Raw genomic sequence first — 27,963 nt, forward strand, 5'->3', positions numbered from 1 at the left:
GCTCAGTCCCACACCGGGCCCTGCTCCCCATGGCTCAGTCCCACACTGGGCCCTGCTCCCCATGGCTCAGTCCCACACTGGGCCCTGCTCCCCGGGGCTCAGTCCCACACCGGGCCATGGTCCTCGGGGCTCAGTCCCACATCGGGCTTAGTCCCACACTGCGCGTTGCTCTCCTGGTTTTGTGTGGGACACAGTTCCATTCCAATCCTTTGCTCACATGGTGTACACACACACACTTTACCCACTGGATAGGGATCAGGAGCAGGAACAATGGCTGATTCTCTCCTCCCTAGCCCAGGGCACTAGGTGAACTGCACCGCCCCTCTAATTGAGATGAGCTAACATAACATACCGGTTTTTTGGTGACCCAGCAACAAGCAAACAGTGTAAGAGGACTGGGAGAGAAGACTTGCTGACAATCAATTCAGCAAATCAGCTCTGGCGAAAACTGAAAGAAAACATGCATTTCGAGACTGCACTGTTTTTGATAAAAATGGAAGTTGTGCCGTGGCGATAGTGTCACGTGGGGACTTAGAGCGGGTTAGATCGCAGAGTTTCCTGTTAATTATGCCCCAGGTCTGATCAGTTTGACACTGGCACTTGATTTGAGCCCCCAATCCTGACCAGAGGCAGAGCAGAGCTGATCACGGGTACAATCCCTCTCGCATTTAAAACCCATTTAAAATGAAAGATGCCTTTGCAAGGGTTGCAGTTATACCACAGCGGGTGTAACGTGTAAGAGGTGTGAGGGAGATTCTGGACCAGAACTGAATTGAAATCCTGTGGGATCATCCCACCTTTCACCAATGAAATCTCTGGGTCTTTGGGCACAGGGAATTAAATCTGCGGCTTGATATCAGCAGATGCTGCATAGAAACATTAAATAGTTTCATAGTTTGCCCGAGTCCGGCTCTCATTTATTAAGTGCCAGCTGTGGCTCAGTGGGTAACATACTCTCCTCTGAGTCAGCAGGTTGTGGGTTCAAATGCTGCGCTGTCGGAGGTGCCGTCTTTCGGGTGAGAGGTCAAACCGAGGCCCCGTCTGCCCCTCCCAGGTGGATGTAAAAGATCCCATGGCACTATTTCAAAAAAGAGCAGGGGAGTTCTCCCCGGTGTCCTGGGGCCAATATTTATCCCTCAATCAACATCACTAAAACAGATTATCTGGTCGTTATCACATTGCTGTTTCTGGGAGCTTGCTGTGTGCAAATTGACTGCTCCATTTCCTACAATACAACAGTGACTACACTCCAAAAGTACTTCATTGGCTGTAAAGCGCTTTGAGACATCCGGTGGTTGTGAAAGGCGCTATATAAATGCAAGTCTTTCTTTCACAGTAGCACGTCAATGAAATTGTCTATAAATCTAAAACCTTCAGCCATAAATAACAAAGACCCTGGACTTCTCCTCGGTGAACACTGCGTTGTCCATGCTTTCTAGATGGACGTGCTTGTCGTCCAGTTTCAGCATGGGACTCACGTAGGTCCCCTCTTGCTCCTTGAGAACCTGAGGCAAGTTGTTCAGGCTGAAATTCAGGTCTTTAAAGACGTGAAGCATGAAAACCCCAAGAACGATGGTGCTGAAGCCAGTGAGGGTGCCCACGATGTTGACGGCAGACATGCTGTACCACTCCTTGAACAGGATGACCGAGGTGCTGATGACCACGGTGGTGAAGAACACGTAGTAGATGGGGTAGACCACCGAGGTGTTGAAAATGTCCAGGGATTTGTTCAAGTAGTTGATCTGGGTGATAATGGAGGCCAGCAGGCAGAGGATGAGAATCCAGGTTAAGGGGTGTTTGTACACCGGAAGGTGGGCGATGCACCCGCGGATGGAAATATCGATCCCTTTCACAGACGAGACGGAGAAAGCGCCGATGAGGGAGCAGATGGCGATGTAGACCAGGATGTTGGTGTGGCCATGTCTGGGAGCCATGTAGAAGATGAGGAGCAGCACTGCGATCAGCAAGAGGGAAGCAAACACCAGGAACCCTACAGACACAAAACATTGATTGAAATAAGAACATAATAAATAGGAGCAGGTGCAGGCCATTCGGCCCCTCGAGCCTGCTCCGCCATTTAATACGATCATGGCTGATCCGATCATGGACTCAGCTCCACTTCCCCGCCTGCTCCCCATAAGACTTTATTCCCTTCGCGGTTAAGAAACTGTCTATCTCTGTTTTAAATTTATTCAATGTCCCAGCTTCCACAGCTCTCTGAGGCAGCGAATTCCACAGCTTTACAACCCTCTGAGAGAAGAAATTTCTCCTCATCTCAGTTTTAAATGGGTGGCCCCTTATTCTAAGATCATGCCCTCTAGTTCTAGTCTCCCCCATCAGTGGAAACATCCTCTCTGCATCCACCTTGTCGAGCCCCCTCATAATCTTATATGTTTCAATAAGATCACCTCTCATTCTTCTGAATTCCAATGAGTAGAGGCCCAACCTACTCAACCTTTCCTCATAAGTCAACCCACTCATCTCCTGAATCAACCGAGTGAACCTTCTCTGAATTGCCTCCAATACCCTGTATAACTGTAGCAAGACTTCCCTGCTTTTATACTCCATCCCCTTTGCAATAAAGGCCAAGATTCCATTGGCCTTCCTGATCACTTGCTGTACCTGCATACTAACCTTTTGTGTTTCATGCACCAGGACCCCCAGTACTGCAGCACTTTGCAATCTTTCTCCATTTAAATAATAACTTGCTCTTTGATTTTTTCTGCCAAAGTGCATGACCTCACACTTTCCAACATTATACTCCATCTGCCAAATTTTTGCCCACTCACGTAGCCTGTCTATGTCCTTTTGCAGATTTTTTGTGTCCTCCTCATACATTGTTTTTCCTCCCATCTTTGTATCGTCAGCAAACTTGGCTACGTTACACTCGGTCCCTTCATCCAAGTCGTTAATATAGATTGTAAATAGTTGGGGTCCCAGCACTGATCCCTGCGACACCCCACTAACTACTGATTGCCAACTAGAGAATGAACCATTTATCCCGACTCTCTGTTCTCTGTTAGTTAGCCAATCCTCTATCCATGCTAATATATTACCCCCAATCCATGAACTTTTATCCTGTGCAGTAACCTTTTAAGTGGCACCTTATCGAATGCCTTCTGGAAGTCCAAATACACCACATCCACTGGTTCCCCCTTATCCACCCTGTTCGTTACATCCTCAAAGAATTCCAGCAAATTTGTCAAACATGACTTCCCTTTCATAAATCCATGCTGACTCTGCCTGACTGAATTTTGCTTTTCCAAATGTCCTGCTACTGCTTCTTTAATAATGGACTCCAACATTTCCCAACCACAGATGTTAGGCTAACTGGTCTATAGTTTCCTGCTTTTTGTCTGCCTCCTTTTTTAAATAGGGGCGTTACATTTGCAGTTTTCCAATCTGCTGGGACCTCCCCAGAATCCAGGGAATTTTGGTAAATTACAACCAATGCATCCACTGTCCCTGCCACTACTTCTCTTAAGACCCTAGGATGCAAGCCCTCAGGTCCAGGGGATTTATCTGCCTTTAGTCCCATTATCCTACTGAGTACCACCTCCTTAGTGATTGTGATTGTGTTAAGTTCCTCCCCCCTATAGCCCCTTGACTATCCACTGTCGGAATATTGTTAGTGTCCTCTACCGTAAAGACTGATACAAAATATTTGTTCAGAGTTTCTGCCATCTCCATGTTCCCCATTACTTATTCCCCGGTCTCGTCCTCTAAGGGACCAACATTTACTTTAACCTCTCTTTTCCTTTTTATGTACCTATAAAAACTCTTGCTATCTATTTTTATATTTTGTGCTAGTTTACTTTCATAATCTATCTTCCCTTTCTTAATCATTTTTTTAGTCATTCTTTGCTGGCTTTTAAAAGCTTCCCAGTCTTCTGTCCTCCCACTAGTTTTGGCCACTTTGTATGCCCTTGTTTCTAATCGGATACCGTCCTTTATTTCTTCAGTTAGCCACGCCCTTTCCTCCTCACTGGAATATATTTTTCTTGAGAGTTGTGAAATATCTCCTTAAATGTACACCACTGTTCATCAACCGTCCTGCACTTTAATTTATTTTCCCAGTCCACTTTAGCCAACTCTGCCCTCATACCTTCATAGTCTCCTTTATTTAAGCTTAGTACGCTGGTTAGAGATCCAACTTTCTCACCCTCCATCTGAATTTGAAATTCAATCATGTTATGATCACTCATTCCAAGAGGATCCTTTACTAGGAGATTGTTTATTAATCCTGTCTCATTACACAGGACCAGATCTAAGATAACTTGCCCCCTGGTTGGTTCGGTTACATACTTTAAGATGCAACTTTAGAGACACGATCTTAACCCTGCCTGCCTGCCAGGTGGGAATACTTCACACCACACTCCCCCCAACCCCTCTCCTTGCCTTAGAGGCGGTGCATCGTATTGTGTAAGCACTCTCTTAATGACTCCACGAGACAGGGGTGTAGTACTTGAACTGTAGTGACCTTAGTCCTTTATCTCAGCTCCTAGAGTGAGGACACCAAGAGGTGAGCTCCCTTTTATACTGGGTTACCTGCAGTGTGCAGGTGACCCTTAGGTCTCCAGCAGCAGCACCCTCTGATGTACAGATATAGTATACACAGGGTGAAGGTACATTCAGGTCTAGTGTTACAGTACATCATTGACATGCATACATAACACAGCGAAGGTTCAGTGGATTGATTCCTGGGATGGGAGGGTTGTCCTTTGAGGAGAGGTTTAGTACATTGGGCCGATACTCTCTGGAGTTTAGAGAATGAGGTGATCTTGTTGAAACATACAGATTCTGAGAGGGATTGACAGGGTAGGTGCAGGGAGGGTGTTTCCCCCGGGCTGGGGAGTCGAGAACCAGGGGTCACACAGTCTCAGGATAAGGGGTCGGCCATTTAGGACTGAGATGAGGAGGAATTTCTTCATTCAACGGGTGGTAAATCTTTGGAATTCTCTGCCCCAGAGGGCTGTGGATGCTGAGGCTCTGAGTATATTCAAGGCTGAGATCGGCAGATGTTTAAATATTAAGGTAATCAAGGGATATGGGGATAGAGCAGGAAAGTGGAGTTGAGGTCAAAGATCAGCCACGATCTCATTGAATGGCGGATCGGGCTCGAGGGGCCACATGGCCTGCTCCTGGTCCTAATTCTTATGTTCGCATGTGCTTACTCCTTAACTCTCCAATCCGCCCCCTTACCCACCCCTCCCCACCCAGCCTTCCCGCCTATCCCGGGGTAAAATTGGGGCTTTAGAAACTGAATTCAGATGTTCAAACTGCCGTGGTGGGATTTGAACTAACGATCCCGGAGGGTTTTATTTTCATTTGTGTTCATTGGGGCGAGCCTTGGGGAATTGCACAGGTTCACCTTCATGCGCCTGGGCGTGAGCATCAAGCACCTTCCGGTGCAACACAGGCTAAGTGCAGTGTAAAGGGTGCAGTAATGCAGTGGTCATTTATTGGCCTAATGATTCCGGGATCGTTAGTTCAAATCCCACCACGGCAGTTTGAACATCTGAATTCCGTTTTTATAAAATCTAGAAATAAAAAGCTGGTCTCAGTATTGTGACCATGAAGCTGTCAGAATGGCATAAAAACCCACCCGGGTCACTGATGTCCCTTTCGGGAGGTAAACCTGCCGTCCTTACCCGGGCTGGGCCTATAGGTGACTCCCGTCCCACACCAACATGGTTTGACCCTTAACCTCCCTCTGAAGTGTCCGAGCGAGACCCTCGGTTTGTGTCAAACCCACTCCCAGCGGTTCCAGAAGGCCCCACCCCCACCTTCTCAGGGCAATTCAGGATGGGCAATAAATGCCGGCCCTCCTCCCGAGAATGATTTTTTTTTTAAAGCGAGTAATTCCCTTCTCTGTTCCCAAACTGACCTGGATCTTTGAGTTTTAGCGCCATTTCTTCCAGTGTTTTCACCTCCTCCTCTTGTGGTGCGTGCATCATCATCACGGTTGACCCCAGAATGCAGAGCACACATCCCAGCTTCCCCAGCAGGTTGAGTCTCTCCTGCAGGAGGTATGAAGATAGCACAGCACTGGGGGAGGGGATAAGGACAGAAATCAGCAAAGCACAGCCATTGCCAAACACCTTACTCAGATAACGAAACAGCGACGGGGGGCGCAGGAGTGGGGTGGGGTGTAGTGTGGGGGGGGGGTGGGGGATGTGTGTGTGGGGGCGGGGAGTGTAGGGGGTAGAGAGTGGGGGGGGTGTGTGTGGGGGAGGAGCGTGTGGGGGGGGGAGAGTGGTGTGTGTGTGTGGAGGGGGGGTGTGTGTGGGGGAGGAGCGTGTGGGGGGGGAGAGTGGTGTGTGTGTGTGGAGGGGGGGTGTGTGTGGGGGGGGGGAGAGTGGTGTGTGTGTGTGGAGGGGGGGTGTGTGTGGGGGAGGAGCGTGTGGGGGGGGAGAGTGGTGTGTGTGTGTGGAGGGGGGGTGTGTGTGGGGGAGGAGCGTGTGGGGGGGAGAGTGGTGTGTGTGTGTGTGTGGAGTGGGGGGTGTGCGTGGGTGGGGGAGTGGGGGGGGGGGGAGTGGGTGGTGGGGTGTGTGTGTGTGTGTGGGGGGGGAAGTGTGTGTGTGTGTGTGGGGGGAGTGTGTGTGGGGGGGGAAGTGTGTGAGGGGGGAGTGAGTGGTGGGGTGTGTGTGGGGGGAGGGAGTGTGTGTGTGTGCGCGTGGGGGGAGAGTGAGGGGGTGTGGGTGTGTGGGGGGCGCGAGAGTGGTGGGGGTGTGGGAGAGGGGGGGTGTGTGGGGGGGTGGGAGAGGGGGGGGTGTGTGGCTGTGTGAGGGGGGCGAGAGTGTTGGGGGGTGTGTGGGGGGGGGCGAGAGTGTTGGGGGGTGTGTGGGGGGGGGGGAGAAGAGTGTGTGGGGGGGGGAAGTGTGTGGGGGAGGGGGATGGGGGATGGGTGTGTAGCGGAGGTGGTGGGCTGTGAGATGGGATTGCAGAATGTTGGGGCCGGACGGGAGTGCAATTATCAATGCAGGCTCCTGAGACGGTTTGACTGATTTGCCATCTCTCTCGTCTCTAGGTCAGAGGGCCGAGACTTCACATAGGAACATAGAAAATAGATGCAGGAGTAGGCCATTCGGCCCTTCGAGCCTGCATCACCATTCAATAAGATCATGGCTGATCATTCCCTCAGTAACCCTTTCCTGCTTTCTCTCCATACCCCTTGATCCCCTGAGCTGTAAGGGCCATATCTAACTCCCTCTTGAATATATCCAATGAACTGGCCTCAACAACTCTCTGCGGCAGGGAATTCCACAGGTTAACAACTCTCTGAGTGAAGAAGTTTCTCCTCATCTCAGTCCTAAATGGCTTTACCGCTTATCCTAAGACTATGCCCCTGGTTCTGGACTTCCCCAACATCGGGAACATTCTTCCTGCATCTACCCTGTCCAGTCCCGTCAGAATTTTATATATTTCTATGAGATCCCCTCTCATCCTTCTAAACTCCAGTGAATACAGGCCCAGTTGATCCAGTCTCTCCTCATATGTCAGTCCTGCCATCCCAGGAATCAGTCTGGTGAACCTTCGCTGCACTCCCTCAATAGCAAGAATGTTCTTCCTCAGATTAGAAGACCAAAACTGAACACAATATTCCAGGTGAGGCCTCACTAAGGCCCTGTACAACTGCAGTAAGACCTCCCTGTTCCTATACTCAAATCCCCTCGCTATGAAGGCCAACATACCATTTACCTTCTTCACCGCCTGCTGAACCTGCATGCCAACCTTCAATGACTGATGTACCATGACACCCAGGTCTCGTTGCACCTCCCCTTTTCCTAATCTGCCGCCATTCAGATAATATTCTGCCTTTGTGTTTTTGCCACCAAAGTGGATAACCTCACATTTATCCACATTATACTGCATCTGCCATGTATTTGCCCACTCACCTAACCTGTCCAAATCACCCTGCAGCCTCTTAGCATCCTTCTCGCAGCTCACACCGCCACCCAGCTTAGTGTCATCTGCAAACTTGGAGATATTACATTCAATTCCTTCATCTAAATCATTGATATATATTGTAAATAGCTGGGGTCCCAGCACTGAGCCCTGCGGCACCCCACTTAGTCACTGGCTGCCATTCTGAAAAGGTCCTGTTTGTCCCGACTCTCTGCTTCCTGTCTGCCAACCAGTTCTCTATCCACGTCAGTATATTACCCCCAATACCATGTGCTTTGATTTTGCACACCAATCTCTTGTGTGGGACCTTGTCAAAAGCCTTTTGAAAGTCCAAATACACCACATCCACTGGTTCTCCCTTGTCCACTCTGCTAGTTACATCCTCAAAAAATTCCAGAAGATGTGTCAATCATGATTTCCCTTTCATAAATCCATGCTGACTTGGACCGCTCCTGTCACTGCTTTCCAAATGCGCTGCTATTTCATCTTTAATAATTGATTCCAGCATTTTCCCCACCATCAATGTCAGGCTAACCTGTCTATAATTCCTCGTTTTCTCTCTCCCTCCTTTTTTAAAAAGTGGTGTTACATTAGCTACCCTCCAGTCCATAGGAACTGATCCAGAGTCGATAGACTGTTGGAAAATGACCACCAATGCATCCACTATTTCTAGCCCTACTCCACGACTTGTGCCCCTAATCTGGGCCAGCCCTGCGGGAGTGCTGCATTGCTGCAGGTGACTCTAGGGTTCTAGAAAAGGGGAAGCTGGTCGGGTCGGTGTCAGGCATTCCACATCCAAACCCACCTCATTTAACTTAACTCTCCGCACTGCACCAGATCAGCCATGATCTTGTTGAGTGGCGGAGCCGGCTCGAGGGGCTAGATGGCCTACTTATGTTCTTATGTTAGAACATTTACTCCACACTGAGGGGTAAAATTACAGTTTGAGATGACAGCTGTGTGTGAGTGGCTGCTGTGGGACTGTAATACAGTAAGGAGTCAGCACCTTCAGGAGGCGGGGGGGCGGGGAGGGTGGGGGAACGAGAATGAATATTCTAGGAAGCTAGGATTGCGTTGGTGCTGGTTGGGCTGGTTGGGCATACCTGATGAGGACACTGAGGGCTCCCAGCGGAGTGACAACCGTTGCAGGAGCAAAAGCATACGCAGCAAAGTTCATAGCTTCTCCACTCCCCACTGGAAGAGACATGAGACTCGGGATTAGTGCATCATTGGATATACAATACTTGGATTTATATGGCGCCTTTTAAAAAATATTTGTAAAAAAAATGTTTTTTAATTCTTTCTGGGAATATGGGCATCGTAGGCCGGCATTTATTGCCCATCCCTAATTGCCCCTTGAGAAGGTGGAGGTGTAGATGGTACACACTGCAGCCAGGGGGCGCCGGTGGTGGAGGGAGTGAATGTTGAAGGTGGTGGATGGGGGGCCGATCAAGTGGCTGCTTTGTCCTGGATGGTGTCGAGCTTCTCGAGTGTTGGAGCTGCACCATCCAGGCAAGTGGGGAGTGTTCCATCACACTCCTGACTTGTGTCTTGTAGATGGTGGAAAGGCTTTGGGGAATCAGGAGGTGAGACACTCTCCACAGAATACCCAGCCTCTGACCCGCTCTTGTAGCCACAGTATTTATGTGGCTGGTCCAGATCAAAGCACAGTGAATTACCGTTGGAACACAGTGACTGTTACTGATAACGGATAACTTTCATAGCAATGGCCCATTAGCGTTTTAATGACTTCATATACAACAACTTGCATTTATATAGTGCCTTTAACATAGTAAAACATCCGAAGGCACTTCACAGGAGCATTATCAAACAAAATATGATGCAAAAGAAAATATTAGAACAGATGACAGTAGGTTTTAAGAAGCATATTAAAGGAAGTAGAGAGGCAGCGAGGTGCAGGGAGGGAATTCCAGCATTTAGGCCCAGGCAGTTGAAGGCACGGTCACTAATGGAGCGATGAAAATCGGGAACGCGAAAGAGGTCAGAATTGGAGGAGCGCAGAGATCTCGGGGGGGTTGTGGGGCTGGAGGAGGTTACAGAGATAGGGAGGGGCGAGGAAACAGAGATTTGAAGAGCCGGATGTGAATATTAAAATCAAGGCATTTGAAGAGCCAGATGTGAATATTAAAATCAGGGGGTGATGGGTGAGCGGGACTGGGTGCGAGTTAGGACACGGGGCAGTGAGTACAGGGGGTGATGGGTGAGCGGGACTGGGTGCGAGTTAGGACACGGGGCAGCGAGCACAGGGGGTGATGGGTGAGCGGGACTCGGTGTGAGTTAGGACACGGGGCAGTGAGCACAGGGGGTGATGGGTGAGCGGGACTGGGTGTGAGTTAGGACACGGGGGCAGTGAGCACAGTGGGTGATAGGTGAGCGGGACCGGGTGTGAGTTAGGACACGGGGCAGTGAGCACAGTGGGTGATGGGTGAGCGGGACTGGGTGTGAGTTAGGACACGGGGGCAGTGAGCACAGGGGGTGATGGGTGAGTGGGACTGGGTGTGAGTTAGGACACGGGGGCAGTGAGCACAGGGGGTGATGGGTGAGTGGGACTCGGTGCGAGTTATGACACGGGGTCAGTGAGCACAGTGGGTGATGGGTGAGCGGGACTGGGTGTGAGTTAGGACACGGGCAGTGAGCACAGGGGGTGATGGGTGAGTGGGACTGGGTGTGAGTTAGGACATGGGGCAGTGAGCACAGGGGGTGATGGGTGAGTGGGACTGGGTGCGAGTTAGGACATGGGGCAGCCGAGTATTGGATTAGTTTGTTTACGGAGGGTGGAAAATGGGAGGCCTGCCAGGAGAACGTTGGAATAGTCAACTTTTCTGCCAGTTACTAATACCAGACCAGGAAATAAATCGCTGAAACTAACGCCACTCAGCAGATTTAGTTACCGATTGTTGTGTTATTATTTGGGTAAACTAAAGAGGATTTATTTGTTCACTCTCTCATTGCAAAGCCCACACCAGTATAAACACTGGCCCCAGGCAACTCTGCCTTGAATTGCAACTCTGACTTCCTTGTCGTGGTTTTATTTTGACCTGCCTTCGATTAGGTGCAAAAACATTGCACAAGAATATTATTCCAATAAATTTAAGCTCCTTTTATTTTTTAGTCATGTATAAGATCCACGTCATGTTAAATGATGTGGAAAACAACTGCGTAAACATCACGTCAGCATTTCAACCCTGGATTCAAATGCTCCACTCAAATAATACAAGGATTGGTGAGGTTATAAATACCCAAACAAATCCCTTAGGAAACACTTCTTCACATAAAGGGGAGTTGAAGTGTGGAACTCCCCTACTAAAAGCACTAGATGTTAGCTCAATTAATCATTTTAAATATGAGATCAATAGATATTTGCTAGACAAGGGTATTAAGGGATGTCACCATCTTAGGCAGTCCCTCGGAATCGAGGAAGACTTGCTTCCACTCTATAAGTGAGTCCTTAGGTGGCTGAACAGTCCAATACGAGAGCCACAGTCTCAGTCACAGGTGGGACAGACAGTGGTTGAGGGAAGGGGAGGGTGGGACTGGTTTGCCGCACGCTCCTTCCGCTGCCTGCGCTTGGTTTCTGCATGCTCTCGGCGACGAGACTCGAGGTGCTCAGCGCCCTCCCGGATGCTCTTCCTCCATTTCGGGTGGTCTTTGGCCAGGGACTCCCAGGTGTCGGTGGGGATGTTGCACTTTATCAGGGAGGCTTTGAGGGTGTCCTTGTAACGTTTCCTCTGCCCACCTGGGGCTCGTTTGTCGTGTCGGAGTTACGAGTAGAGCGCTTGCTTTGGGAGTCTCGTGTCGGGTATGCGAACAATGTGGCCCTGCCCAGCGGAACTGGTCGAGTGTGGTCAGTGCTTCAATGCTGGGGAAGTTGGCCTGGTCGAGGACACTAACGTTGGTGCGTCTGTCCTCCCAGGGGATTTGCAGGATCTTGCGGAGGCAGCACTGGTGGTATTTCTCCAGCGACTTGAGGTGCCTGCTACATATAGTCCACGTCTCTGAGCCATACAGGAGGGCGGGTATCACCACTGCCCTGTAGACCATGAGCTTGGTGCCAGATTTAAGGTCCATTAAGGATATGGAGCCATGACGGGTGGATGGAGTTAAGATACAGATCAGCCCTGATCACATTGAATGGTGGAACAAGCTCGAGGGGCTGAATGGCCCCCTCCTGGTCCTATGTAAACCACGGTCTGGTTCCTTTCATTAATGCTACCGCTAGTCACCTGCTCACCGGTCACCGGTCACGGAAAGCTTCAGGTGTACCAGTGGGTGTCGCGTGATCCCTCTCCAGAGTCCCTCAGGCACACAGATCACCACGTGGTCTAAACGGAGCCATTGAGAGTGGCAGTAAGATCAGCCAGTGCTGCCAGAATGGAGCATTGCTGCGTGGGGTCTCCAGAGCTGGCAGTTGACTGTTTGTAATTCTGTTTATAAAAAAGCCAACAAGGATTGAATTACGAGTAACTGAGCTCATCAAATCTCCAAAATAAAAGATGGGCGAGGCTTTCAGCTCCAGTGATCAGGATGTTATCATACTTCAAGGATTGGTGACGTTATAAAATCCCAAACAAAATCACCAAGTTTTAATTGGATCTACTTTATGCGCTTGAGAGATTTTGTCAGAGTGACCCGGGCAGCTGTGAACACGGCCATGGGAACGGCAGAACTGTGGAGTTCCTTCAGGGACATCAGCCATAGCACCCTAGCACTGTCGGAGCGGCAGTACTGAGGGAGTGTCGGAGGGGCAGTACTGAGGGAGTGTCGGAGGGGCAGTACTGAGGGAGCGCTGCACTGTCGGAGGGGCAGTACTGAGGGAGTGTCGGAGGGGCAGTACTGAGGGAGTGTCGGAGGGGCAGTACTGAGGGAGCGCTGCACTGTTGGAGGGGCAGTACTGAGGGAGTGCTGCACTGTTGGAGGGGCAGTACTGAGGGAGTGCTGCACTGTCGGAGGGGCAGTACTGAGGGAGCGCCGCGCTGTCGGAGGGGCAGTACTGAGGGAGTGCCGCACTGTCAGAGGGGCAGTACTGAGGGAGTGCCGCACTGTCGGAGGGGCAGTACTGAGGGAGTGCCGCACTGTCGGAGGGGCAGTACTGAGGGAGTGCCGCACTGTCGGAGGGGCAGTACTGAGAGAGACAGACTATTATCTGAATGGTGACAGATTAGGAAAAGGGGAGGTGCAACGAGACCTGGGTGTCATGGTACATCAGTCATTGAAGGTTGGCATGCAGGTGCAGCAGGCGGTTAAGAAAGCAAATGGCATGTTGGCCTTCATAGCGAGCGGATTTGAGTACAGGGGCAGGGAGGTGTTGCTACAGTTGTACAGGGCATTGGTGAGGCCACACCTGGAGTATTGTGTACAGTTTTGGTCTCCTAACCTGAGGAAGGACATTCTTGCTATTGAGGGAGTGCAGCGAAGGTTCACCAGACTGATTCCCGGGATGGCGGGACTGACCTATCAAGAAAGACTGGATCAACTGGGCTTGTATTCACTGGAGTTCAGAAGAATGAGAGGGGACCTCATAGAAACATTTAAAATTCTGACGGGGTTAGACAGGTTAGATGCAGGAAGAATGTTCCCAATGTTGGGGAAGCCCAGAACCAGAGGTCACAGTCTAAGGATAAGGGGTAAGCCATTTAGGACCGAGATGCGGAGGAACTTCTTCACCCAGAGAGTGGTGAACCTGTGGAATTCTCTACCACAGAAAGTTGTTGAGGCCAATTCACTAAATATATTCAAAAAGGAGTTAGATGAGGTCCTTACTACTAGGGGGATCAAGGGGTATGGCGAGAAAGCAGGAATGGGGTACTGAAGTTGAATGTTCAGCCATGAACTCATTGAATGGCGGTGCAGGCTAGAAGGGCCGAATGGCCTACTCCTGCACCTATTTTCTATGTTTCTATGTCGGAGGGGCAGTACTGAGGGAGTCTCGCACTGTCGGGGGGCAGTACTGAGGGAGCGCCGCACTGTCGGAGGGGCAGTACTGAGGGAGTGCCGCACTGTCGGAGGGGCAGTACTGAGGGAGCGCCGCACTGTCGGAGGGGCAGTACTGAGGGAGTGCCGCACTGTCGGAGGGGCAGTACTGAGGGAGCGCCGCACTGTCGGAGGGGCAGTACTGAGGGAGTGCCGCACTGTCGGAGGGGCAGTACTGAGGGAGTGCCATACTGTCGGAGGGGCAGTACTGAGGGAGTGCCGCACTGTCGGAGGGGCAGTACTGAGGGAGCGCCGCACTGTCGGAGGGGCAGTACTGAGGGAGCGCCGCACTGTCGGAGGGGCAGTACTGAGGGAGTGCCGCACTGTCGGAGGGGCAGTACTGAGGGAGTATCGCACTGTCGGAGGGGCAGTACTGAGGGAGTGCCGCACTGTCGGAGGGGCAGTACTGAAGGAGTGCCGCACTGTCGGAGGGGCAGTACTGAGGGAACGCCGCACTGTCGGAGGGGCAGTACTGAGGGAGTGCCGCACTGTCGGAGGGGCAGTACTGAGGGAGCGCCGCACTGTCGGAGGGGCAGTACTGAGGGAGCGCCGCACTGTTGGAGGGGCAGTACTGAGGGAGTGCTGCGGTATCAGAGATGCCGTCTTTCGGATGAGACATTAAACCGAGGCCCCGTTTACCCGATCAGGTGAATGTAAAAGATCCCATGACACTATTTTGTAAAAGAGCAGGGGAGTTCTTCCCAGTGACCTAGCCAATACTTATCTCACATTTAAGACAGATAATCTGCTCATTATCACATTGCTGTTTGTGGGAGCTTGCTGTGCGCAAATTGGCTGCCATGTTTCCTACATTACAACAGTGACTACACTTCAAAAATACTTCATTGGCTGTAAAGCTCTTTGGGACGTCCGGTGGCTATGAAAGGCGCTATATAAATGCAAGTCTTTTAGGATGTGACCAATGTGTAGCTGAACAAAACTCCAGCCTGGTTGAACAAAACTGCTAAACAACTCTAGAGGTGTATAAGAAGTGCAATTAAAGATATCAGGAAAGCAAAGAGAGAGCATGAAAGAATGTTGGTAAGTAAAATCAGGGGGAACCCAAAGATGTTTTATAAACACATTAAGAACCAGAGGATAACTAGAGAAAGAGTGGGGGCTATTAGAGACTATAAAGGAAATCTGTGTGTGGAGGCAGAAGATGTGGGTATGGTTCTTAATGAATATTTTGCATCTGTTTTCACAATAGAGAGGGGCGATGCAGACTTTGCAATGAGGGAGGAGGAGTGTGAAATATGAGACGAGATAAACATAGTGAGAGAGGAAGTATCATGGGGCTTAGCAGCTTTGAAAGTGGATAAATCCCCAGGCCCGGATGAAACGTATCCCAGGTTGTTAAGAGAAGCAAAAGAGGAAATAGCAGAGGCTCTGACCATCATTTCCCAATCCTCTCTGGTGCCAGAGGACTGGAGGACTGGAGGACTGCTAATGTTGTACCTTTGTTTAAAAAGGGGGAAAGGGATAGACTGAGTAATTACAGGCCAGTCAGCCTAACCTCAGTGGTGGGAAAATTATTGGAAAAATTCCTGAGTGACAGGATAAATCTTCATTTGGAAAGACGTGGATTAATCAAGGACAGTCAGCATGGATTTGTTAAGGGAAGGTCGTGTCTGATTAACTTGATTGAATTTTTCGAGGAGGTAACCAGGAGGGTCGATGAGGGCAGTGTGTATGATGTAGTGGATATGGATTTTAGCAAAGCTTTTGATAAGGTCCCACATGGCAGACTGGTCACAAAAGTTAACGCCCATGGGATCCAGGGCAAAGTGACAAGTTGGATCCAAAATTGGCTCAGAGGCAGGAAGCAAAGGGTAATGGTTGATGGGTGTTTTTGTGACTGGAAGGATGTTTCCAGTGGGGTTCCGCAGGGCTCAGTGCTGGGTCCCTTGCTTTTTATGGTATACATCAATGAGTTGGACTTGAATGTTGGGGGTATGATTAAGAAGTTTACAGACGATACTAAAATAGGCCGTGTGGTTGATAATGAAGAAGAAAGCTGCGGACTGCAGGAAGATATCAATGTACTGGTCAGGTGGGCAGAACAGTGGCAAATGGTATTCAATCCGGAGAAGTGGCAGAAAAAATCAAAGAGCAAGTTATTATTTAAATGGAGAAAGATTGCAAAGTGCTGCAGTACAGCGGGACCTGGGGATACTTGTGCATGGAACACAAAAGGTTAGTATGCAGGTACAGCAAGTGATCAGGAAGGCCAATGGAACCTTGGCCTTTATTGCAAAGGGGATGGAGTATAAAAGTAGGGAAGTCTTGCTACAGTTATACAGGGTTTAAGATTATGAGGGGGCTTGACAAGGTGGATGCAGAGAGGATGTTTCCACTGATGGGGGAGACTAGAACTAGGGGGCATGATCTTAGAATAAGGGGCCACCCATTTAAAACTGAGATGAGGAGAAATTTCTTCTCTCGGAGGGTTGTAAATCTGTGGAATTCGCTGCCTCAGAGAGCTGTGGAAGCTGGGACATTGAATAAATTTAAGACAGAAATAGACAGTTTCTTAAACGATAAGGGGATAAGGGGTTATGGGGAGCGGGCGGGGAAGTGGAGCTGAGTCCATGATCGGATCAGCCATGATCTTATTAAATGGCGGAGCAGGCTCGAGGGGCAGTATGGCCGACTCCTGCTCCTATTTCTTATGTTCTTATGTAATGCATTTGGGGAGGTCTAACAAGGCAAGGGAATACACTTTAAATGGTAGGACACTGAGAAGTGTAGAGGAACAGAGGGACCTGGGAGTGCAGGTCCACAGATCCCTGAAGGTAGCAGGACAGGTAGATAAGGTGGTTAAGAAGGCATACGGAATATTTGCCTTTATTAGCCGAGGCATGGAATACAAGAGCAGGGAAGTTATACTTGAACTGTATAAAACACTGGTTAGGCCACAGCTGGAGTACTGCGTGCAGTTCTGGTCACCACATTACAGGAAAGATGTGATTGCACTGGAGAGGGTACAGAGGAGATTTACATAATGTCGCCTGGACTGGAGAATTTTAGCTATGAGGAAAGATTGGATAGGCTGGGTTTGTTTTCTTTGGAACAGAGGAGGCTGAGGGGAGACCTGATTGAGGTGTATAAAATTATGAGGGGCCTGGATAGAGTGGACAGGAAGGACCTGTTTCCCTTAGCAGAGGGGTCAACAACCAGGGGGCATCGATTTAAAGTAATTGGGGGGAGGTTTAGAGGGGATTTGGATGGAAATGTCTTCACCCAGAGGGTGGTGGGGGTCTGGAACTCACGGCCTGAAAGGGTGGTAGAGGCAGAAACCCTCCCCACATTTAAACAGTACCTGGATGTGCACCTGAAGTGCCGTAACCCACAGGGCTACGGACCGAGAGCTGGAAGGTGGGATTAGGCTGGGTAGCTCTTGGTCGGCCGGCGCAGACACGATGGGCCGAATGGCCTCCTTCCGTGCTGTAAATTTCTGTGATTCTATGAACTCAAAGGAAGAAAAAGACATTTCTTGGAATGATCCAGCAGAGGCGGAGTCATTTGGCCCATCGTATCTGTGCCGGCTTAAGCCCAGGAGGGAAAATGGCACTGAATTAATATGGCGAGAGAAGCAAAGGATAATAATGGTTTTAAGAGAAAAGCAAAATGGAGGGATGGAGTGGGGCCCCTGAAAGTGGGATCAGCTGGGGGCAGGACAATGATGTTACACAGGCTGCATCAATACGTTTTTTGCCTCAGTGTAAACGAAGGAGGAGACAGTAAACGGATCTGATCTGGGAAGGGAACGAACGAGCTCCAACAACTTGCATTTATATAGCACCTTTAACGTGGTGAAACATTCCCAGGCCCTTCACAGGAGTATTATGAGATACAAATTTGACACCGAGCTGGATAAGGGGAAATTAGAGCAGGTGAGCTTGGTCACGGAGGGAGGTTTTAAGGAGCGTCTTGAAGGAGGAGAGAGAGGTAGAGAGGCGGAGAGGTTTAGGGAGGGAGTTCCAGAGCTTGGGGTCCCGGCAACAGAAGGCACGGCCACCGATGGTGGAGCGATTATAATCAGGGATGCTCAGGAGGGCAGAATTAGAGTTGCAAACAGAATAAATCTCACGGTCCGGAGAATCTTTAAAGAAATCATTGGAGAATGATACAGCACACAGGAGGCGGCTGTTCGGCCCATCGAGCCTGTGCTGGCTCTGTGACAGAGTGATCCAATCAGTCCCACTCCCCCCGCTCTCTCCCCACAGCCCGGCTAGTGGTTTTGCTTCAAGTATTTATCCAGTTCCCTTTTGAAAGTTACTATTCAATCTTTCAGGCAGCGCGTTCCAGATCACAACTCCTCGCTGCGTAAAGAAATGTTTTCTCATGTCTCATCTGGCTCTTTTGCCAATCACATTAAATCTGTCTGCTCTGAAAACCAGTTCTCCATGGCTACTCTATCAAAACTCTTCAAGATTTTCAACACGTGTATGAAACCTCCCCTTATAATAAAGTAAGAAAAATGAAAAGAAAAAGAATATCTTCCATTTATATATTTGTTTTTACAATCTCAAGATGTCTCAAGGCGCTTTACAGCCAATGAAATACTTTTGGAGTGTAGTCACTGTTGTAATGTAGGAAACGCGGCAGCTAATTTGTGCACAGCAAGCTCCCACAAACAGCAATGTGATAAGGGGTCAGAGGGTCAAGTAAGGAGGAGGAACTGAGGGAAATCTTTATTAGTCGGGAAATTGTGTTGGGGAAATTGATGGGATTGAAGGCCGATAAATCCCCAGGGCCTGATGGACTGCATCCCAGAGTACTTAAGGAGGTGGCCTTGGAAATAACGGATGCATTGACAGTCATTTTCCTACATTCCATTGACTCTGGATCAGTTCCTATCGAGTGGAGGGTAGCCAATGTAACCCCATTTTTTAAAAAAGGAGGGAGAGAGAAAACAGGGAATTATAGACCGGTCAGCCTGACATCAGTAGTGGGTAAAATGATGGAATCAATTATTAAGGATGTCATAGCAGCGCATTTGGAAAATGGTGACATGATAGGTCCAAGTCAGCATGGATTTGTGAAAGGGAAATCATGCTTGACAAATCTTCTGGAATTTTTTGAGGATATTTCCAGTAGAGTGGACAAGGGAGAACCAGTTGATGTGGTATATTTGGACTTTCAGAAGGCTTTCGACAAGGTCCCACACAGGAGATTAATGTGCAAAGTTAAAGCACATGGGATTGGGGGTAGTGTGCTGATGTGGATTGAGAACTGGTTGGCAGACAGGAAGCAAAGAGTAGGAGTAAATGGGTACTTTTCAGAATGGCAGGCAGTGACTAGTGGGGTACCGCAAGGTTCTGTGCTGGGGCCCCAGCTGTTTACATTGTACATTAATGATTTAGACGAGGGGATTAAATGTAGTATCTCCAAATTTGCGGATGACACTAAGTTGGGTGGCAGTGTGAGCTGCGAGGAGGATGCTATGAGGCTGCAGAGTGACTTGGATAGGTTAGGTGAGTGGGCAAATGCGTGGCAGATGAAGTATAATGTGGATAAATGTGAGGTTATCCACTTTGGTGGTAAAAACAGAGAGACAGACTATTATCTGAATAGTGACAGATTAGGAAAAGGGAAGATGCAACGAGACCTGGGTGTCATGGTACATCAGTCATTGAAGGTTGGCATGCAGGTACAGCAGGCAGTTAAGAAAGCAAATGGCATGTTGGCTTTCATAGCGAGGGGATTTGAATACAGGGGCAGGGAGGTGTTACTACAGTTGTACAGGGCCTTGGTGAGGCCACACCTGGAGTATTGTGTACAGTTTTGGTCTCCTAACTTGAGGAAGGATATTCTTGCTATTGAGGGAGTGCAGCGAAGATTCACCAGACTGATTCCCGGGATGGTGGGACTGACCTATCAAGAAAGACTGGATCAACTGGGCTTGTATTCACTGGAGTTCAGAAGAGTGAGAGGGGACCTCATAGAAACGTTTAAAATTCTGACGGGTTTGGACAGGTTGGATGCAGGAAGAATGTTCCCAATGTTGGGGAAGTCCAGAACCAGGGGTCACAGTCTAAGGATAAGGGGTAAGCCATTTAGGACCGAGATGAGGAGAAACTTCTTCACCCAGAGAGTGGTGAAGCTGTGGAATTCTCTGCCACAGAAAGTAGTTGAGGCCAATTCACTAAATATATTCAAAAGGGAGTTAGATGAAGTCCTTACTACTCGGGGGATCAAGGGGTATGGCGTGAAAGCAGGAAGGGGGTACTGAAGTTTCATGTTCAGCTATGAACTCATTGAATGGCGGTGCAGGCTAGAAGGGCTGAATGGCCTACTCCTGCACCTATTTTCTATGTTTCTATGTTTCTATGACCAGATAAGTTGTTTTTGTTATGTTGATTGAGGGATAAATATTGGTCAGGACATTGGGGATAACTCCCCTGCCCCTCCGACAGTGCAGCACTCCCTCAGTACTGCCCCTCCGACAGTGCAGCACTCCCTCAGTACTGCCCCTCCGACAGTGCAGCGCTCCCACAGTACTGCCCCTCCGACAGTGCAGCGCTCCCTCAGTACTGCCCCTCCGACAGTGCGGCACTCCCTCAGTACTCCCCTCCGACAGTGCGGCGCTCCCTCAGTATTGCCCCTCTGACAGTGCAGCACTCCCTCAGTACTGTCCCTCCGACAGTGCGGCTCTCCCTCAGTACTGCCCCTCCGACAGTGCAGCTCTCCCTCAGTACTGCCCCTCCGACAGTGCGGCACTCCCTCAGTACTGTCCCTCCGACAGTGCGGCGCTCCTTCAGTACTGCCCCTCCGACAGTGCAGCGCTCCCTCAGTACTGCCCCTCCGACAGTGCGGCACTCGCTCAGTACTGCTCCTCCGACAGTGCGGCGCTCCCTCAGTACTGCCCCTCCAACAGTGCAACACTCCCTCAGTACTGCCCCTCCGACAGTGCAGCTCTCCCTCAGTACTGCCCCTCCGACAGTGCAGCGCTCCCTCAGTACTACCCCTCCGACAGTGCAGCACTCCCTCAGTACTGCCCCTCCGACAGTGCAGCTCTCCCTCAGTACTGGCCCTCCGACAGTGCGGTGCTCCCTCAGTACTGCTCCTCTGACAGTGCAGCTCCCCCTCAGTACTGGCCCTCCGACAGTGCGGTGCTCCCTCAGTACTGCCCCTCTGACAGTGCAGCTCTCCCTCAGTACTGCCCCTCCGACAGTGCGGTGCTCCCTCAGTACTGCCCCTCCGACAGTGCAGCACTCCCTCAGTACTGCCCCCTGACAGTGCGGTGCTCCCTCAGTACTGCCCCTCCGACAGTGTGCGCTCCCTCAGTACTGCCCCCTGACAGTGCGGCACTCCCTCAGTACTGCCCCCTGACAGTGCGGCGCTCCCTCAGTATATTTTGTGCCTGTTTACGGTTGAACAAAAGTACCGAAGAATCGGTGGAACGGTAGATTTAGTGGCTCTGAGACTTCTCATTACTCCCTGGGACATGTTGTTCACAAATGGAATGTGGCCTTCTCTTATTTCAGCAAACACTGGCAACGGTATTCACCGGTTCCCCAGGTTTGGTACTTACTTGTTAGTAGGCCGGCCCACCACATCCAATCCTTCAGGTAACCATGGCCACCGTCCCCTGGAACACACAAGAGCGAGAAAGGCAAAGTCACTGCACAGAGTGTACACAACAACATATCCTGCAGCTGAGAAACGCGTAACTAGAGAGAGCCCAGGGCCACGTCCAGATCAAGGGAAGAATATTTCGCCCGGGATTCTGCCCAATGTTTATCCCTCAACCAACATCACTGAAACAGATTGTCTGGTCATCATCACATTGTTGTTTGTGGGAGCTTGCTGTGCACAAATTGGCTGCCACTTTTCCGACTTTACAGCAGTGACTACACCTCAAAAATATTTCATTGGCTGTAAAGCGCCTTGGGAATGATGTTGTAAAAGGCTCTGCAGAAATGCAAGTCTTTCTTTCTCAAACCGCGAGTGTGCACACCTGTACTCAGTGTGGAATCTCATCCCTTTCAATGTCTAATGGAGTGGGGCGAGGGGGCAGGGCCTAGGGAAAGATCTGTCACCACTAAAAACCTCCTCCCTGCACCCTCTGGGACTTTCCGTGTGATTCACTTCCTCGTTAACTCGTAGCTGTAAAGTGCTTTGGTCCTCCTGAGGTCGGGAAAGTGCTGGTCCCTCACTCACTGAGCTGGGATTCAGGGCTCACTCACTGAGCTGGGATTCAGGGCTGCTCCCTCACTCACTGAGCTGGGATTCAGGGCTCCCTCACTGAGCTGGGATTCAGGGCTCCCTCACTGAGCTGGGATTCAGGGTTACTCCCTCACTCACTGAGCTGGGATTCAGGGCTCACTCACTGAGCTGGGATTCAGGGCTCACTCACTGAGCTGGGATTCAGGGCTCACTCACTGAGCTGGGATTCAGGGCTCAGTCACTGAGCTGGGATTCAGGGTTACTCCCTCACTCACTGAGCTGGGATTCAGGGCTGGTCCCTCACTCACTGAGCTGGGATTCAGAGCTCCCTCACTGAGCTGGGATTCAGGGCTGCTCCCTCACTCACTGAGCTGGGATTCAGGGCTGCTCCCTCACTCACTGAGCTGGGATTCAGGGTTCACTCACTGAGCTGGGATTCAGAGCTCCCTCACTGAGCTGGGATTCAGGGCTCCCTCACTGAGCTGGGATTCAGGGCTCCCTCACTGAGCTGGGATTCAGGGCTCACTCACTGAGCTGGGATTCAGGGCTCACTCACTGAGGTGGGATTCAGGGCTCCCTCACTGAGCTGGGATTCAGAGCTCCCTCACTGAGCTGGGATTCAGGGCTGGACCTCAATGACTGAGCTATTTCCGTAGGGGAGTGTCCAGCTTCCACAGGGATATGAGTGAACAGTGATGAGGCGGCGGGGGGGGGGGGGTGGGGGTTTGGAGGGCGGGGTGAAGGTGATCATCATGAGCACAGACCCGCCTCTCATCAACCATCGGGGGGGGGCAGCATTACTGAAAGTGACCCTCGAGAAACTTGAGCCCATAATCTAGGCTGACACCCCTAGTGCAGTGCTGAGGGAGAGCTGCACAGTCCGAGGTGCCGTCTTTCAGATGAGGTGTTAAACCGAGGCCCTGTCTGCTCTCACAGGTGGACGTGACAGATCTCTTTGGCACTATTTCAAAGAGGAGAGTTCCCCCCAACGTCCTGGCCAATATTTATCCCTCAACCAACATCACTGAAAGAGATTGTCTGGTCATTGCCACCTTGCTGTTTGTGGGATCTTACTATGCACAAATTAGCTGCCATTGCAACAGTGACTACACTTCAAGATTACTTCATTGGCTGCGAAGAGCTTCAGGCCCCCTGAGGTTGAAAGGTGAGGCAGAAGTACAAGTTATTTTATGGCCTCAACAAGCACAGCCCTACTGCGGCCCAGAAAGCCGCTAGACTAGCCTGCGCAATCCTTCTGTAATTACTACATTAACCAAAGTGACACAGTTACTTCAGAGCCTTGGGCCTGGCCCTGAGCAGCCCTGGGGTGGGGCAGACTGGAGGCAAATCTCTTACCTGCTCGAGTGCCACCCACTTGAGCCAATCGCAGCAGCCCCTTCTTCTTCAGGACGACACTGATCCCAATGAGGAAGCTGGAGAAAATAGCCAAGGCCAGGCCGATATAAAAGTCGGGAGATCTCCACGATGGATCCAGCGCCAAAGACGCATTCAGGGAAGAGCTGGCTAGATCCTTCACGAGGACAATCTGGCACAAGGCCTCACAAGAAGTCGAAGGGCACAGTAGTGTCACGTACGAACCTGCCGGGAGAGCAGAGCATGGTTCAGAAAGCAGAATCAGAGAGAGCTCCTTTCACACCTCCCTTATTTGAAGAATTCTTTCCATTCCCCCCCTACCCTAATCTTGCCCCTCCTCTCCTGGGTTCCACAGGCACAACCTCCCTCAACATCTGGGCCGTTCTTCACTTCTGTGATTGTGCCCCATCGGACTCTGCAAGGCATCACAGCTGGACCCCGTTCTCATCCAATCTCTGGTCATTTATGGTAATGCTGTGTGTGGGAGCTTGCTGTGCCACATTAGCTGCCACATTTCCTACAATTACACTAAAAGTACTTCATTGGCTGTAAAGCGCTTTGGGATGCCTTGAGGTTATGAAAGGCGCTACAGAAATGCAAGTCTTTCTATCCATTCATTCCTCAGATCCGTTAAACCAGGAGCAGTTATAGGAACACGAGGACCTGGGTGTCCTTGTACACCAATCACTGAAAGTTAACAGGCAGGTACAGCAAGTGATTAAAGCAAATGGTATGCTGGCCTTTATTACAGGAGGATTTGAGTATAAGAGTAAAGACGTCTTACTGCAATTATATCGGGCCCTGGTGAGTCCACACCTGGAGTATTGTGCACAGTTCTGGTCTCCTTACCCAAGGAAGGATATACTTGCCATAGAGGGAGTGCAGCGAAGGTTCACCAGACTGATTCCTGGGATGGGGGGATTGTCCTATGAGGAGAGATTGTGTAGACTTGGCCTATATTCTCCAGAGTTTAGAAGAATGAGAGGTGATCTCATCGAAATATACAAAATTCTGACAGGGATTGACAGGGTAGATGCAGGGAGGATGTTTCCCCCGGGCTGGGGAGTCTAGAACCAGGGGTCACAGTCTCAGGATAAGGGGTCGGCCATTTAGGACTGAGATGAGGAGGAATTTCTTCACTCAGAGGGTGGTGAATCTTTGGAATTCTCTGCCCCAGAGGGCTGTGGAGGCTCAGTCTCTGAGTATATTCAAGGCTGAGATCGATAGATTTTTGGATATTAAGGGAATCGAGGGATATGGGGATAGTGCAGGAAAGCGGAGTTGAGGTCAAAGATCAGCCGTGATCTTATTGAATGGCGGAGCAGGCTCGAGGGGCCGAATGGCCGACTCCTGCTCCTAATTCTTATGTTCTTATTCAGCCTCTCGAGCTTGTTCCTTCATTCAAAAAGATCAGGGCTGACCTGTGTCTTAACTCCATCCACCTGCCTTGGCTCCATATCCCTTCATACCCTTAGCTAGCAACAATCTATTGATTTAAAATGATTAATTGAACTAGCATCGACTGCTTTTTGTGGGAGAGAGTTCCACACTTCTACCTCCCTTTGTGTGAAATAATGATTCCGAACATCACTCCTGAACGGCCTGGCTCTGATTTTTGGGGTATGTCCCATTCTCCTGGACTTCCCCACCAACGGATAATGTTTCTCTCTCTCTACCCGACCAATTCCTTTCAAAACCCTAAAATCCTCAATCAAATCGGCCCTTAACCTTCTATATTCCAGGAATACAAGCCGAGTCTGTGCCATCTCCCCATATAATCTAACCCTTGGAGCCCGGCTAACATTCTGGTGAAACTACACTGCACCTTCCAAGGTCAATATACCCTTTGTGTGGGCCCCAGAACTGTACACAGTGCTCCAGGTGTGGGCTAACCGGGACTTTGTACAGCTGGAGCAAAACTTCCTCCCCGTTGCATTCTACCCACTGGATATAAAAGGTAACATTCTGTGAGCCATTTGGATTATTTTTTGTACCCGACCACCTGCAGCCTCCAGCCCTCTGACGCAGAGAATTCCAAAGATTTACATCCCTCTGAGAGAATAAATTCTTCCTCAGCTCAGTCTTAAATGGCCAGCTCTCACCTCAGCTTACCCCCTCACCCTGCCCAATCTCAGCCCTTCCCTCCACCCCGCCCAGTCTCACCCTTCACCCTCACCCCGCCCAGTCTCACCCCTCACCCTCACCCCGCCCAGTCTCACCCCTCACCCTCACCCCGCCCAATCTCTCCCCTTACCCTCACCCCTCTCCCTGTCCAATCTCACCCCTCCTCCCCTCCAATCTCACCCCTCCTCCCCTCCAATCTCACCTCTCCCTCTCCCCCCTCCCCCCACCCAATCTCAGCCCTCCCCCTCACCCCGCCCAGTCTCACCCCTCCCCCTCACCCCGCCCAATCTCTCCCCACCTCCTCCCCCGCCCAATCTCTCCCCACCCCCTCCCCTGCCCAATCTCAGCCCTCCCCTCCACCCCGCCCAATCTCTCCCCTTACCCTCACCCCTCTCCCTGTCCAATCTCACCCCTCCTCCCCTCCAATCTCACCTCTCCCCCTCCCCCCCCCTCCCCCTGCCCAATCTCAGCCCTCCCCCTCACCCCTCCCAATCTCTCTCCTCCCCCTCGCCCCACCCCCTCACCCCGTCCAATCTCTCCCCTCCCCCTCCCCTCCCCCCACCCAATCTCGCCCCCTTCACCCACCCCACTCAATCTGTGATCCCAAACAAGAGATAAACAAAAAGTTTTGCCTAAAATGATTCAAGCACTTCAAGGTTCAAGCAGCTTAAAGTGTCGGTGGGAGGGGTGACCTAGTAAATTTCAACTACGTAAAGAAGCGCTTTAAACACAATTAACAAAGACCTGGAAAAGCAAAAACCAATAAAGCCATTGAACAGAAGTCCCAAAGGGCTTGATCGCGTTCCCCTGCCTCGGTCTGTCCCAGGACAGTAAGGAGCAGGTCACCCACCCCACTCAAACTTTACAAAACTTTCCCGACCGCTGGCTTGTCTGACCTGAGACTGACACCACGTCTCTACCGGCTGCACTCACCCTCCGAGCAGTTGTGTTTTGCCATGACGATGGCCTCTTGCATCGTTTCAAACTTCTGCACAGCTTGCGATCAGAACAAGAAGACCCGGCGAGCCAGGCTGGAAGCAGCCTTGTCTCCGGGAGCTGGTGTGTGAAGTGGGCTCGGTGTTTTACTTCAGCACCTGCCCAGAGAACCACCCCCTTTGCCGCTGTGTCACAGTCTCCCTCCTGAAAGGAACATGATTCCTTTCTGCCGACACTTGCTGCAGCAGCAGAATCAAATTTCCTTCGACTGGTTCTGCAACTCGCTCCCTCGCTTGTGCCCTGGGCAAAGCCAGCCTTTCTCTGCCAAAACCATGAAGCTGAGACAACAGCCGCGAAAGCAGCTTTGGGATTTGTCCTGAAGTTGAAATTTCTGGTTCTGCCTGGTATGAGGAGCTATAAATACCAAGAAAGACTTGGAAAAATGTTTCATTAGAACCAATCAAGTGATAGGGCGATATGATAGAAAGTGTTTCAAATGATGAAAGGACGGGGCTCGGGAGAGGGAAGCAGACTGATTTCAGTAATTGACTGGTGAAGAATGAGGGGCCACAGACACACGATTAAATGATATTTTTAAGTAATTGGCAAAAGAACCAGATGAGAGGTGAGGGTTGTGTTCAGGCAGCGAGTTGTTGTGATCGGGAAGGCGCTGCCTGAAAGGGCGGTGGGAGCAGATTCAATAGTAACTTTCAAACCGGGAATTGGGTAAATACTGGAAGGGGATAAAGTTGCCGGGCTGTGGGGAACGAGCGGGGGGGGGGGGGGGGGGAGTGGGACTGACTGGATCGCTCTGTCACACAGCCGGCACAGGCTCGATGGGCCGAATGGCCTCCTCCTGCACTGTGTGATTCTGTCATTCTATGATATAGCAGAGAGCGGGAGAAACTTCTTAACACAGTTACGAGGCTGTGGGATTCCTTACTATGATTAGTGGGTGAGGCAAAAACTATGTCAACTTTGAAGATTAGCTTGGAGAGGCGGATGAAGGAATTGGTACCAGACAGACCTTGGCCACTCAAACCACTGCCCAACTTTGCCACTCAGCTCTGCCTTACCATCACCTCCCTTGACCCCTCCACGTCTCGGATTTGTCAGACTGCTTATCCGACATCCAGTATTGGATGAGCAAAAGGTTCCTCCAACTAAACATTGGGAAGACTGAAGCAATTGTCTTTGGTCCCCACCACAAACTCCGTTCCCTGACCATCGCTTCCATCCTTGGCAACTGTCTGAAGCTGACCGCTTGTAACCCTGGTGTTGTGTTTGACCCCGAGATGAGCATCCGACCACATATTTACTCCATCACCAAGACCTACTTCCACCTCCGTAACTTCGGCCGACTTCACTCATCCGCAGCTGAACCCTCATCTGGGCCTGTGTCGCCTCGAGACTTGACTGTTCCAGTGCACTCCTGGCCGGCCTCCCATCTTCCAT

At 50.6% G+C, this 27,963-nt stretch overlaps 1 protein-coding gene across 1 annotated transcript; it reads right to left on the bottom strand.

Annotated features, from left to right (window-relative positions):
• LOC139261940 (magnesium transporter NIPA2-like) lies at window positions 1-27,963 on the bottom strand. The gene is made up of 7 exons (XM_070877108.1): window positions 27,846-27,963; window positions 26,506-26,568; window positions 23,431-23,673; window positions 21,440-21,496; window positions 9,012-9,102; window positions 5,888-6,048; window positions 1-1,990 (listed from the first exon to the last, which is right to left on the bottom strand). Exons 1-7 carry the CDS (start codon window positions 27,961-27,963, stop codon window positions 1,374-1,376), a joined length of 1,350 nt encoding a protein of 449 aa, XP_070733209.1. The 3' UTR covers window positions 1-1,373.

The sequence above is a fragment of the Pristiophorus japonicus genome, chromosome 4 (assembly GCF_044704955.1).
Source record: "Pristiophorus japonicus isolate sPriJap1 chromosome 4, sPriJap1.hap1, whole genome shotgun sequence".
NCBI lineage: Eukaryota > Metazoa > Chordata > Chondrichthyes > Pristiophoridae > Pristiophorus > Pristiophorus japonicus.